The sequence below is a fragment of the Aedes albopictus genome, chromosome 3 (genome assembly GCF_035046485.1).
Source record: "Aedes albopictus strain Foshan chromosome 3, AalbF5, whole genome shotgun sequence".
Lineage (NCBI taxonomy): Eukaryota > Metazoa > Arthropoda > Insecta > Diptera > Culicidae > Aedes > Aedes albopictus.
The window spans coordinates 318692592-318704787 of NC_085138.1; the positions used below are offsets into that span (position 1 = coordinate 318692592).

General features: G+C 37.9%; 1 protein-coding gene and 1 long non-coding RNA gene across 2 annotated transcripts in view; one reads left to right on the top strand and one right to left on the bottom strand.

Annotated features, from left to right (window-relative positions):
* The window catches only part of LOC134284183 (uncharacterized), a 531430-nt gene that overhangs the window by 55062 nt on the left and 464172 nt on the right, over positions 1–12196 (bottom strand). The window lies entirely within an intron of this gene.
* LOC109401143 (ORM1-like protein) lies at positions 384–11146 on the top strand. The gene is made up of 3 exons (XM_019673623.4): positions 384–739; positions 799–950; positions 10537–11146. Exons 1-3 carry the CDS (start codon positions 569–571, stop codon positions 10670–10672), a joined length of 459 nt encoding a protein of 152 aa, XP_019529168.2. The 5' UTR covers positions 384–568; the 3' UTR covers positions 10673–11146.

Here is a 12196-nt window from a genome sequence, read left to right on the forward strand (position 1 = left end):
CCAAGACCAAGACCAAGACCAAGACCAAGACCAAGACCAAGACCAAGACCAAGACCAAGACCAAGACCAAGACCAAGACCAAGACCAAGACCAAGACCAAGACCAAGACCAAGACCAAAAACAGAACCCATCACCTATCGCAATTTTTTAACTTGTTCCAACCTCTTGTATCAAGAATTTCGTTTCGCACTTCGCATGGAACGACCACTAACCGATACAAACAAGCCTTATCGGACCAGTTCGTACTACTCGTTCAGGTACCCGCACCGAGCAACAATGTCTGTGTGCGTTCCATCCAATATTACGCCATACGAAAAATAAAAACAACCCAATCCTCGTCCGTACCCACCATTCCGCTCGTTCCCCTTGAACGAGAAGCGTAAAAGCAATATAGCATATCGTACACTGGCATATCGTCCATATAGCATCGTCACAATCAAAACAAACCCCAGAGAAGAACATCGTTCTAGAACGTTGACGTTGACGCAAAAATCTCCGCAAATTTAAGCGTTCCGATTCATTGGCAAAATCTTAAGCTCAGAACTAGAAAAGTGTGAAAAGATAAAAAATGATCGCCGGTGGACACGGTGAACCCAATCCGAACTGCTCGTGGATGGACTCCCGAGGGCTGTGGCTGGCCTACGTACTCGGTATCATCATTTTCCACATCGTTGTCCTGGCGGTGCCCTTTATTGATATTCCCTACGCGTGGACCATCACGAATATCACCCACAATTTGGTAATTGAGGATTTTTTTTAATTGTTTCGAAGGAATAAATTTCATTGTAATTTCCGCAGGCACATCTCTACTTCTTGCACTCGATCAAGGGAGCACCCTGGATGAGTATTGGCACCGGCGATTCGCGAAAGTATACTCACTGGGAGCAGATTAACCATGGGGAACAATTTACTGCTACCCGGAAGTTCCTGACGGCGGCGCCGATAATTTTGTAAGTAGTTGCCGAGCAGTCAGATACGACTTAAAAAGTTCGTGAAATAGTGGAAGAGAAAGTCGCATGGCGTGAGTCATATCACGTCATATTCAAACTATGATTCAAACACAGTTGTATAGATTCTAAAGTATGCCCGTTGGTGAGCTCTATAGAAATTCCTGGAGGAATTCTGGGCGGAATCCTTAGTATAATTTCATAAGAAATCTCATTAAAAATTCCTAGAGGAAATCTTAGAGAAATTTGTGAAGGAATCCTTGGAGGAATGCCTGTAGAAACTTCTGAGCAAATTCCTGGCGTAATTCCTGGAGGAATTCTTGGATTAGACCCAGAAGATATTCCTGGAGAAATTCCTTGAGAAATTTTTTGGGTGAATTCTTGGAGCAAACAATTGGAGAATTTCGGAAGAAATACCTGAAGAAATCTCCGCAGGAATTCTGGGAGGAATGCCTGGAGAAATTTCTAAAAAAAATCCCTTGAGAAATTCCAGGAGAATTTCCTGAAAGAACCCTTGGAGGAATTTCTGGAGGATTCCCTGGTGGAATCTCTGCGAATATCCCTCGAAAAATTCGTGGAGAAATCCCTGAAGTAATTCATGGAGAAATCTCTGGAGGAGTGTCTGAAGTAATCCCTGAAAATTTCCTAAAAGTATTCCTGGAGAATTTCCTGGAAGAATCTCTGAAGAAATCCCTCGAAGATTTCCAGGAGAAATTCCTGGACGAATTGCTGGCATGATTCCTGAAGGATGCCAGGAGTATTTCGGAAGGAATTCCGGAAGAAATTCCTGCGGTATTTCCTGGAGGTATTCCTGGAGAAGTTCCTGGGGAAATTCCTAGATAACATCCCAGAGGAATAAGAAGTTCCTAGTGGTATTTCTGCGGAAATTTCTGGAGGAACCTCTAGAGGAATTCTTTAAGGAATAACTGGATGAATATCTAGAGGAATCTCCAGAAGAATTCTGAGAGATTTCTGTTTCTATTTTTGTTATTTTTCTATTTTTGAAAGAATCCCTTTAGAGATTCCTGGAGGAATTTCTAGTGGAATTGCTGGTGGAATTCCTGGAGAAATTCTCGAAGGAATCCCTGGGGGTATGCTTGAAGAAATTTGTGAACAAATCGTTGGAGGAATCCTTGGTGGAATACCAGGAGAAATCCCTGAAAAATCCCTGAAGGTATTCATGGATAATATTCTTGAAGAATTTCTGAATCCCTAGAGGATTTCCTGGAAGAATCTTTGGAGCAACTTCTGCAGGATTTCCTGAAGGAATCTTCAAAGATTAACCTGAAGAGATTTTTTATGGATAAATCTCTGGAGGAATCCCTTAAGCAATTCCTGATGGAATCTCGGGAGAAATTCCTGGAGAAATACCTAGAGGAAATGCTAATTTCTGAAAGATGTCCAGGAGCAATTCCTGGAGAAATTTCTGAGAGATTTCTATTTCTACTCTTTTTTTATCTATTTCTGAAAAAATCCCTTGGAGAAATCCTGGAGGAATTTCTAGCGGAATTTCTGGAGGAATTCTTGGATAAATCCTCGAAGAAATTCCTGAAGGAATCTCTGGCGGAATCCTAGAAGAAGTTTGTAAAGAAGTCCCTGGGGGAATCCCTGAAAAATTACTTATGGTATTCCTCCAGGAATTTCGTGGAAGAATTTCTGAAGAAATCCCTAGAGGATTTCCAGGAAGAATCCTTAGAGGAACTTCTGGAGGAGTTCCTGAAGGAATCTTCGGAGAATTTCCTGGAGGAATCTCTGAAAAGTTCCTAAGGGTATTCCTGGAAATTTTCCTGGAAGAATTTCTGGAAAAATTCCTGGAGAAATTGTTGACATAATTTGTGAAGGATGTCCAGGAGCAATTCCTGCATTAGTTCCTAGAGAAATTGCTGGAGGAATTCCTGAAGAAATTCTTGACGTAATTCCTGGAGAATTTCCTGGAGGAGTTTTTGGAGAAATTCCTGGATAAAATCCTGGAGGAATTCTTGGTGGTTCTCCTTTGGGAATTGCTGGCGGAATCCTTGAAGCAATCTCTGCAGGAATTCCTTCAACAACTTCTGGATGAATTTCTGGGGGAATCTCTAGAGGAGCTCTGGGAGAAATTTCTGAAAAAAACCCCTGAGAAATTCCCGGAGGGATTTCAAGAGAAATCCCTTGAGAAATTCCTAGAGAATTCCTCGAACTAATTTCTGAAGAAATCCCTGAAAAAGTTCCTGGACGAGTTTTTAGCGGAATTTCTAGAGAAATATCTGAAGCGATTCCTGGAGGGAATACTGGAAGATTTCTTGGCGGAATTTATGGAATAATTCCAAAAGGTATTCCTAGAAAAAATCCTGGAAGAATTTCTGAAGGAATCCCTGATAGATTTCCAGGAGTAACTCCTGGATAAATTGCTGACATAATTTTTGATTGATAACATCCTGGAGGAATGCCTGGAGAAATTTCTAGAGGTATTCCTTTGGGAATTTCTGGAGGAATCTCAAGATGAATTCTTGGAAGAATTACTGGATGAATTTCTAGAGGAATTCTGGGAAATTTCTATTCCTTTTCCTTTTTTGTACTATTTCTGAGAAAATACCTTAAGAAAATCCTGGAGGAATTCGTAGCAGAATTTCTGGAGGAATTCTTGGATAAATAATCGAGGAATTCCTGAAGAAATCTTTGAGGGAATCCTAGAAGAAGTTTGTAAAGAAGTCCCTGGGGGAATCCCTGATGAATTACTTATGGAATTCCTCCACAAATTTCCTGGAAGAATTTTTGAAGAAATTCCTTGAAGATTTCCAGGAAGAATCCATAGAGGAACTTCTGGACGATTTCCTGGAGGAATCTTCGGAGGATTTCCTGGAGGAATCCCTGAAAAGTTGCTGGAAGAATTTCTGAAAAAATCTCCAGAAATTGTTGACATAATTTCTGAAGGATGTCCAGGAGCAATTCCTGGATCAATTCTTAGAGAAATTGCTGAAGGAATTCATGAAGAAATTCTTGGGGTAATTCCTGGAGGAGTTCTTGGAGAAATTCCTGGATAAAATCCTGGAGGAATGCCTGGAGGAATTGCTAGAAGTTTTTCTTTTGGGAATTGCTGGCGGAATCCTTGAAGGAATTTCAGGAGGAATCTCTGTAGGGATTCCTTCAATAATTTCTGGATGAATTTCTGGGAGAATCTCTGAAGGAGCTCTGGGAGAAATTTCTGAAAAAAATCCCCTGAGATATTCCCGGAGGGATTTCTAGAGAAATCTCTGGAGGAATCCTTTAAGCAATTCCTGATGGAATCTAGGGAGAAATTCCTGGAGAAATACCTAGAGACATTGTTGACATAATTTCTGAAAGATGTCCAGGAGCAATTCCTGGAGAAATTCCTGGGAGATTTCTATTTCTATTCTATTATTTTTCTATTTCTGAAAAAATCCCTTGAGAAAATCCTGGAGGAATTTCTAACGGAATTTCTGGAGGAATTCTTGGATAAATCTTCGAAGGAATTCCAGAAGGAATCTCTGGAGGAATCCTAGAAGAAGTTTGTAAAGTAGTCCCTGGGGGAATCCCTGATGGTATTCCTGCAGGAATTTCCTGGAAGAATTTCTGAAGAAATCCCTAGAGGATTCCCAGGAAGAATCCTTAGAGGAATTTCTGGAGGATTTCCTGAAGGAATCTTCGGAGAATTTCCTGGAGGAAACCCTGAAAAGTTCCTAAGGGTATTCCTGGAGATTTTCCTGGAAGAATTTCTGTTAAAATTCCTGGAGAAATTGTTGACATAATTTGTGAAGGATGTCCAGGAGCAATTCCTGCACCAATTCCTAGAGAAATTGCTAGAGGAATTCCTGAAGAAATTCTTGACGTAATTCCCGGAGAATTTCCTGAAGGAGTTCTTGGAGAAATTCCTGGATAAAATCCTGGAGGAATTCTTGGTGGTTCTCCTTTGGGAATTGCTGGCGGAATCCTTGAAGCAATCTCTGTAGGAATTCCTTCAACAGCTTCTGGATGAATTTCTGGGGGAATCTCTAGAGGAGCTCTGGGAGAAATTTCTGAAAAAAACCCCTGAGAAATTCCCGGAGGGATTTCAAGAGAAATCCCTTGAGAAATTCCTAGAGAATTCCTCGAACTAATTTCTGAAGAAATCCCTGAAAAAGTTCCTGGACGAGTTTTTAGCGGAATTTCTAGAGAAATATCTGAAGCGATTCCTGGAGGGAATACTGGAAGATTTCTTGGCGGAATTTATGGAATAATTCCAAAAGGTATTCCTAGAAAAAATCCTGGAAGAATTTCTGAAGGAATCCCTGATAGATTTCCAGGAGTAACTCCTGGATAAATTGCTGACATAATTTTTGATTGATAACATCCTGGAGGAATGCCTGGAGAAATTCCGAGAGGCATTCCTTTGGGAATTTCTGGAGGAATCTCAAGAGGAATTCTTTGAAGAATTACTGGATCAATTTCTAGAGGAATTCTGGGAAATTTCTATTCCTATTCTATTATTCTTATATTTCTGGAAAAATACCTTAAGAAAATCCTGAAGGAATTCCTAGCGGAATTTCTGGAGGAATTCTTGGATAAGTCTTCGAATGAATTCCTGAAGAAATCCTTGGGGGAATCCTAGAAGAAGTTTGTAAAGAAGTCCCTGGGGGAATCCCTGATAAATTGCTTATGGTATTCCTCCACACATTTCCTGGAGGATTTCTGAAGAAATCCCTAGAGGATTTCCAGGAAGAATCCTTAGAGGAACTTCTGGAGGATTTCCTGGAGGAATCTTTGGAGGATTTCCTGGAGGAATCCCTGAAAAGTTCCTGCGGAATACCGTGAAGAATTACCTGGAAGAATTTCTGAAAAAAAACTCCAGAAATTGTTGACATAATTTCTGAAGGATGTCCAGGAGCAATTCCTGGATCATTTCTTAGAGAAATTGCTGAAGGAATTCCTGAAGAAATTCTTGGGATAATTCCTGAAGGAGTTGTTGGAGACATTCCTGGATAAAATCCTGGATGAATGCCTGGAGGAATTGCTGGAGGTTCTCTTTTGGGAATTGCTGGCGGAATCCTTGAAGGAATTCCAGGATGAATCTCTGTAGGGATTCCTTCAATATTTTCTGGATGAATTTCTGGGAGAATCTCTAGCGGAGCTCTGGGAGAAATTTCTGAAAAAAAAAATCCCCTGAGAAATTCCTGGAGGGATTTCTATAGAAATCTCTGGAGGAATTCCTGGAGAAATCCTCGAACGAATTTCTTAAGAAATCCCTGGAAAAATCACTAAAAAAAGTTCCCGGTAGTAATGAGCTGAATTTTAGTATGGTGAGAAGATCAATTCTCCGATTCTGCAATGAAATGGTCCAAAAAGCGTGGGTATTATGATTCCTTGCCTAATTTGATGCTGTTTGAGGTTTAAAATTATTTTCTGTATTCGTTTATAAATTTCTTCGAAAATTTCTGCAAGGATACACCCCGAAGCTCCATCAATGAGCGTGAGATTTTTTTTCTAAGAATTGTGTCGATTTTTTTAAATAATTTGTTTACTAATTCCACCAAGTTATCCTTTAGGAATTCCTTTGTTGATTGATTTACCATTTTCTAAGAAATCTTTCTTGAAGCATAATTCGTTTTCAAGCATTTAGCATTTCTCTAAATACTACTTCAGAAACTCTTACAGTGTTACCTCCAAAGATGTTTTCAAAAGTGCTTCAAAAGATTCTTACAAAGGCTTCATATTATATTTCTCGAAATATAAATGATATCTTAGAACATTCATCTAGAAGACCATCCAAAGAATTAAGAAGTTCCAGAAAGAATTACTACAAACAATTCTCCAATGATTTGGAACCAGCTATTCTTCCTAGAAATTACATCGGAATTCCACCAGAAGAAGAGTAATCCTTCTAGAATTTCTTCAAACATTCTTCAATTGTTTTTTTTTTCAAGAAATATTTAAAATATTCCTTCATTTTTTTTTGCACGGAGTCAAGTATTTCTCCATAGACTAGATTTCTCAATTATTCCCTTCCCTCACATAACTCATTCAGAGTTTTTTTTAAATATTTGTTTAATTAAAAGGCTCGAGCGCCACTTGGGCATAACGGAGCCGATTTTTTTTTTCAGAGATTTCTCCAAGGATTTATTTCAGCATGCCCTCAAGCATTCATCACTCATCTTGGCGTTCCTTTAAACATTCCTTAAGAATATTTTCCGAGAATTCCTTCAGAAATTTCCCCTGAGGTTCCTTCAGGAATTACTGAAAAGATTTCTTCGAAAAAAATCTACATGGATTCCTCAAGGGGTTTCTCTAAGATTTTACTATGAGATTCAATCTAGAATTCCTCCAGGAAATTTCCAAAGAATCCATTGGACAACAATTGAGCTCCTCCAAGGATTCTTTTTCATCATGTATTGGTTTGCAACCTTACTCAAGTGAAGATTCAAATCCTTACACAACTTTCTGAATGAAATTTGTTCTAGTCTGGAAGTCTGTTCTCTGTGGCCATACCTCGAATTTTCAAGAGCACAAATCTGAAGAACCGAGTGTCGGATCGCGTAGAAAAGTTGATCAATTGGTCACCACCAGCGCAAACCGACTTTTGGTTCCTCAGATTTGTGCTCTTGAAAATTCGAGGTGTGGCTTCTTCATATCTTCACCCTAAGGAAATCTATAATAATTCTTTCGACAAATCCTTCTGTAATTCCTTCAAAGAATTCTTCAAAATCCATCTTTTCTAGCAGTTTCATCAAATATTTCTGCAGAGGTTTTTGCTAGCTTTCCTCTAGGAACACTTCTAAAAATTTCAATAGTGATTTTTGTTAGGACGCCTTCAAAATCCTTCCGAGAAACCTTTCGAGACATCATTCTAAGTTTCCATCAATAATAAACGTTTAAGAAATTTCTCATATGATTCCTGGTAGGGTCACCGTGTCCTTAGTATTGTTACGATTCGCAATTCATCCTATTTGAAAACAAAGCGATTTCAAAACCGATTGGTTCGGTACTTTTGGTTATATTTCGTCCTCTCTTCTAACAACAACACAACAATAAGAAACAAAACAAAAGGCGCCTCATTCCTTTGTTTCGAGTGGAATGAAAATGGAAGCATTCATCCTTAAAGTGATTTATGCAAGACTAAGATTTCATAAAGGGGACATCGGGAATCGCTTCAAAAATTCTCCTACGGGAATTTTTGCAAGTATTTCTTAAGAATTTCTTCCAAAAAATCTCTTGAATTATCGAAAGATTCCTTTGCAATTTCTTCAAGGATCTTGTTAGAAACTCCTGCGAAGGTTTCATCAATCGGATAAAGCATTCCTTGACTAGTTTATGCAATAATTTCTCCAAGGATTCTACCGATGTTTACTTTTAGGATTTTATTCGGAATTCTCAAGGATTCAAGATTCAAGATGCCTTTAGAAATTCATCCCAAAATTCCTTCAGGAATTTCTTTAGTAGTTCATCCAATATATTTTTTTTTGTTATTTCTCCAAAAATTCGTTCACAATTTATTCAAGTATTTTCTCAGAATTTATTAAAATGGTTTCATCAAGCCATTCTTCAAGTATTCCGTTAGTAAATTTATACATGATTTCCCCAGAAATTTACCAATAATTTTGTACAAGAAAACCTTCGGGAATTCTTTCATTCAAAGATTTCTAAATGTTTTTCTATAATTATTCATGCAAGATTGTTTTTCAAAGATTCTTACACAAATTCCACCAAGAAATTCTATGGGGATTCCGCCAGAGGATCCTTTGAGTGTTTTGAAATGCTTTAGAAATTTCTCCAATAAGCTTTTCAAGGATTCTAGAATTCCATCAATGAATACTTCAGAAGTTAAAATTTAAAAAAAGTAATAATTCTGTCAAGAATTCCCACAGAAATTCCTACAAGAAATTCTATTTGAATTCCTTCAATGAATCCTTTAGACATCCAATAGGATTCTTTCTATTGATACCTTCGAAGATTTCTTTAGCAATACAGGTAGGACTTGATAATCCGGAGTCGGGTTCTGGCACTTCCCAAAATAACACCTCGTGAACAGATAAGCTGAAATTTTGACTAATCACTGATCAAAACTGACTTGACAAAATGTCAAAATTTCAGCTTTGTAAAGCATTCCGTTTCTCAGATATATGTTTGAGAAGCATCAGAACTCGACTCCGGATAATCGAGTCTGACCTGTAGCATTTTCTTCAGTAATACAATTACCATTAATTCCATTTTTTTTCAATTTCAAGTTTTTTTTTTTCAAAATTTGTTCAAGAATCCTTTAAAAAATTCCAGTAAGGTCTTAATTTTTTTTTCTCCAAGTATTCAAGAGCGTCTCCAAGGATATTTCCCAAGATACGTTTCTTAGGATTTCTCCAGGGATTTCGCAAAGTTATCCTTCAGATAATTTTACAAGAACGAACACATTCATCCTTAAATGTTTCCTGCATAAATCTCCTCAATGGTTTCTATAGAAGTTCACGAAAAACCTCCTGCAGAAAGTCCTTCAAGGAAATTGGTAGATAATCTTTTCCATGAAGTTTTTTTTTTGTAGTAATCCTTTAGAAAAGTTATCAATGATACCTCCAAAATCAACCCAATGTTTTTTTTATTACATCTTAGAATTCATCTAGAATTCCTCCAAAAACTCCTGCAAGCATTTCAACAAGATTTCATCTTCGGGAAATCTCTGAAGCAGTCTTTGGAGAGCTTCGTTACGGTTTATCTGAAGGATTCTCGGAAGGACTTCAGGATATAATCCTTGAAGAACTTCATGAAGGAATTCGCAAAAATACTCCTGAAAGAATGCTTGAAGAAATTCTTAAAGAAAAAATCTTGGAAGGAATGCTTAAAGAATTTCTTGAGAATTTTTTGAAGGAATTTAAAGAAATTGTAAATGTTTCTAAATCAATAATGGTTAGATGAATTTCTGAAACAATCCCTGGAAGAAAAGTTCTTAGAGGATTTTTTGTAGTAGTCCTTGGGGTAACTAAAAGCTTCCACCAATTGGGAACTCCATGTCTTTTTATATGTTTGCGCCCAATGTTAGAACCAGTGAAATCATCCCTTTTTTCATGCATGGGTCTTCTGTATATATTACAGTCAGTAGTGTGAACTAAGAATGTTTTTGATCATCTGGTAATCGTATGACACATTTGTCTACAATTTGGTCAGAAGGCTAATATAAAAATGCGATGCTCATCAGAGTTTTTTTTTTGACAATATTATCATCAAGGACGCTATATTATAATTATCATACAAACGCCGTAAGAGCGCTAGTGTCACCTACTCATACTAAACGATAGAGAAATGCGATCGTTTAGTATTAGTAGGTGGTACTAACAATTTCACGTCGTAAAAATACTACAGTTATAATATAGTATCCTGGTCAAAACTGTAGAAAAAACAGTATTCTACAAGTTTTCAGAACGCCAATTTTTAATATAAGGCTTCTGAACAGCGTTATAGACAAATGAGTCAAACGATTATCATTGCCAGGTGTTCGAAAACATCCTTGGTGTGTACACTCTATCACTTTACGCCTACACAAAGACAATCTGCTGACCACAGCGAACTTATACCAAATCCACAGCTCCCAGCAACCAGAAATACACGACCCCCCTTTATTTATATTTTTTCACAGGTTCCTACTGACATGTATGTACACCCGCAACGACGTGGACCATTTCATCGCGAACTTCATCTCGCTGTTTGTGGTGTTGGTGCCGAAGTTGCCGCAGTTCCACGGAGTTCGATTGTTCGGAATCAACAAGTACTGAAGTCACAAGTGCGGTAAAGAAAAAAGAAGTGTCACAGTGATATAAACATCTATGTAGCTGAAAGCATCATCATTACTCGTGAGATATGTATATCGGAGGTAACAAATACTGGGAGTCGGAAATGTAGTTTGAAGTTATTCTACTGCGTATATGCATCTTACATACAAGCACTATTCGTAACTTCACTAACAACTGATTAGGCTAATATCTACATACAGAATGTTTCTCAGCAAACGGATCTGCAGGCGGGAGTATTGGGATTGTTTTACGTGAAATTGGAGGGTTCAACATCTTTGGACGCGATGGGTTTTGTGAGTGTGATTTTAACAATGAACCACTGAATGAAACTGTTTGGTAATGGCCTGAAATAAGTGTTGGATTGAACGTTTGATATATTTAAAAGACTTATATCGGTGTACTATTGGATTGAGATATACTATATTCTTGTAAGGACAAATAAAAAGTAAATCAACATCTTAAGCGTTTTCTTTTTTGTATTGACAAAAGTTCCCCAAAATGCAAGGAATTTAGTTGAACTTTATTGTTTTTAAATTACAAATAATGCAGAAATCAGACGACTGTAAATTCAACTGTATTCAGAAAAAAAAATGAAAGAAATGTGCATAGAAGGCACATTTTACATTTGTTTTGTATGGTTCTCATTCTGTTGATAATTTCCTATTCGAACAACAATCACTAAAAAGCGATAATAATTTAATAAAAAGTTCAATAACCTCAAACCGAAGATAAGAATAATGCAGCCAAAAGATAACAATAGAAGAATTCAAACGGATAGAAAACCCATATCAATGGCGGCACTCCAGCGATGAAAACGGATAGGGAGGCTCTTAACTTCATCGGGAGCTCCCGCGTGCTCGCTGATGTACTGATTTAGCGGGGGACACGGCAGAAGCTGTGTGGTGTGTTGATCAGGGTCTATGGCTAGATCCGTTTTCTCTCCAGAGATTCTTCGTGGGATTCTTCCAGGTATTTTAGCTGGAAACTCTTCTGGAATAAAAGGGTGTTCCTTTCAGGAATTCATGCTGGAATTCTTCGAGAAGTTCAAGGATTCCTCTAAGAATTTTTTCAAGGGTTTCTTTAGAGATTTCATCCAGGTGTTCTTCAAGCTTTTTTCTTAAAAATTCTGTGGACATTCCTTTTAGAACTGCAGTGAGGATTACTCAAGCAATTACTACAGTGGTTGCTCTAGCAATGACATTCCTCCAGGAATTCCATCAAGAATTCCTGCCGGAATTCCTCCTAGGATTTATCCAGAAATTCTGCCTTTGATTCCTCCAGAAACTATTCTAGGCGTTCTCCCAGGAATTCTTCTAGGGATTGCTCCACCGATTCCTCCTAGGATTCGTCGACCTAAGCAGCACGTGTGTCACAAAAAAGTCGCGGTAACGCAGGTTTTTGGTTGCACGCGAGTTATTTTCAAGTAATTTCAGCTAGAATTTCAGTATTTTTAGAATTACAGAATTAGCTCCTGTGCAACCGAAAATCTGCTATGTCGTGACTCTT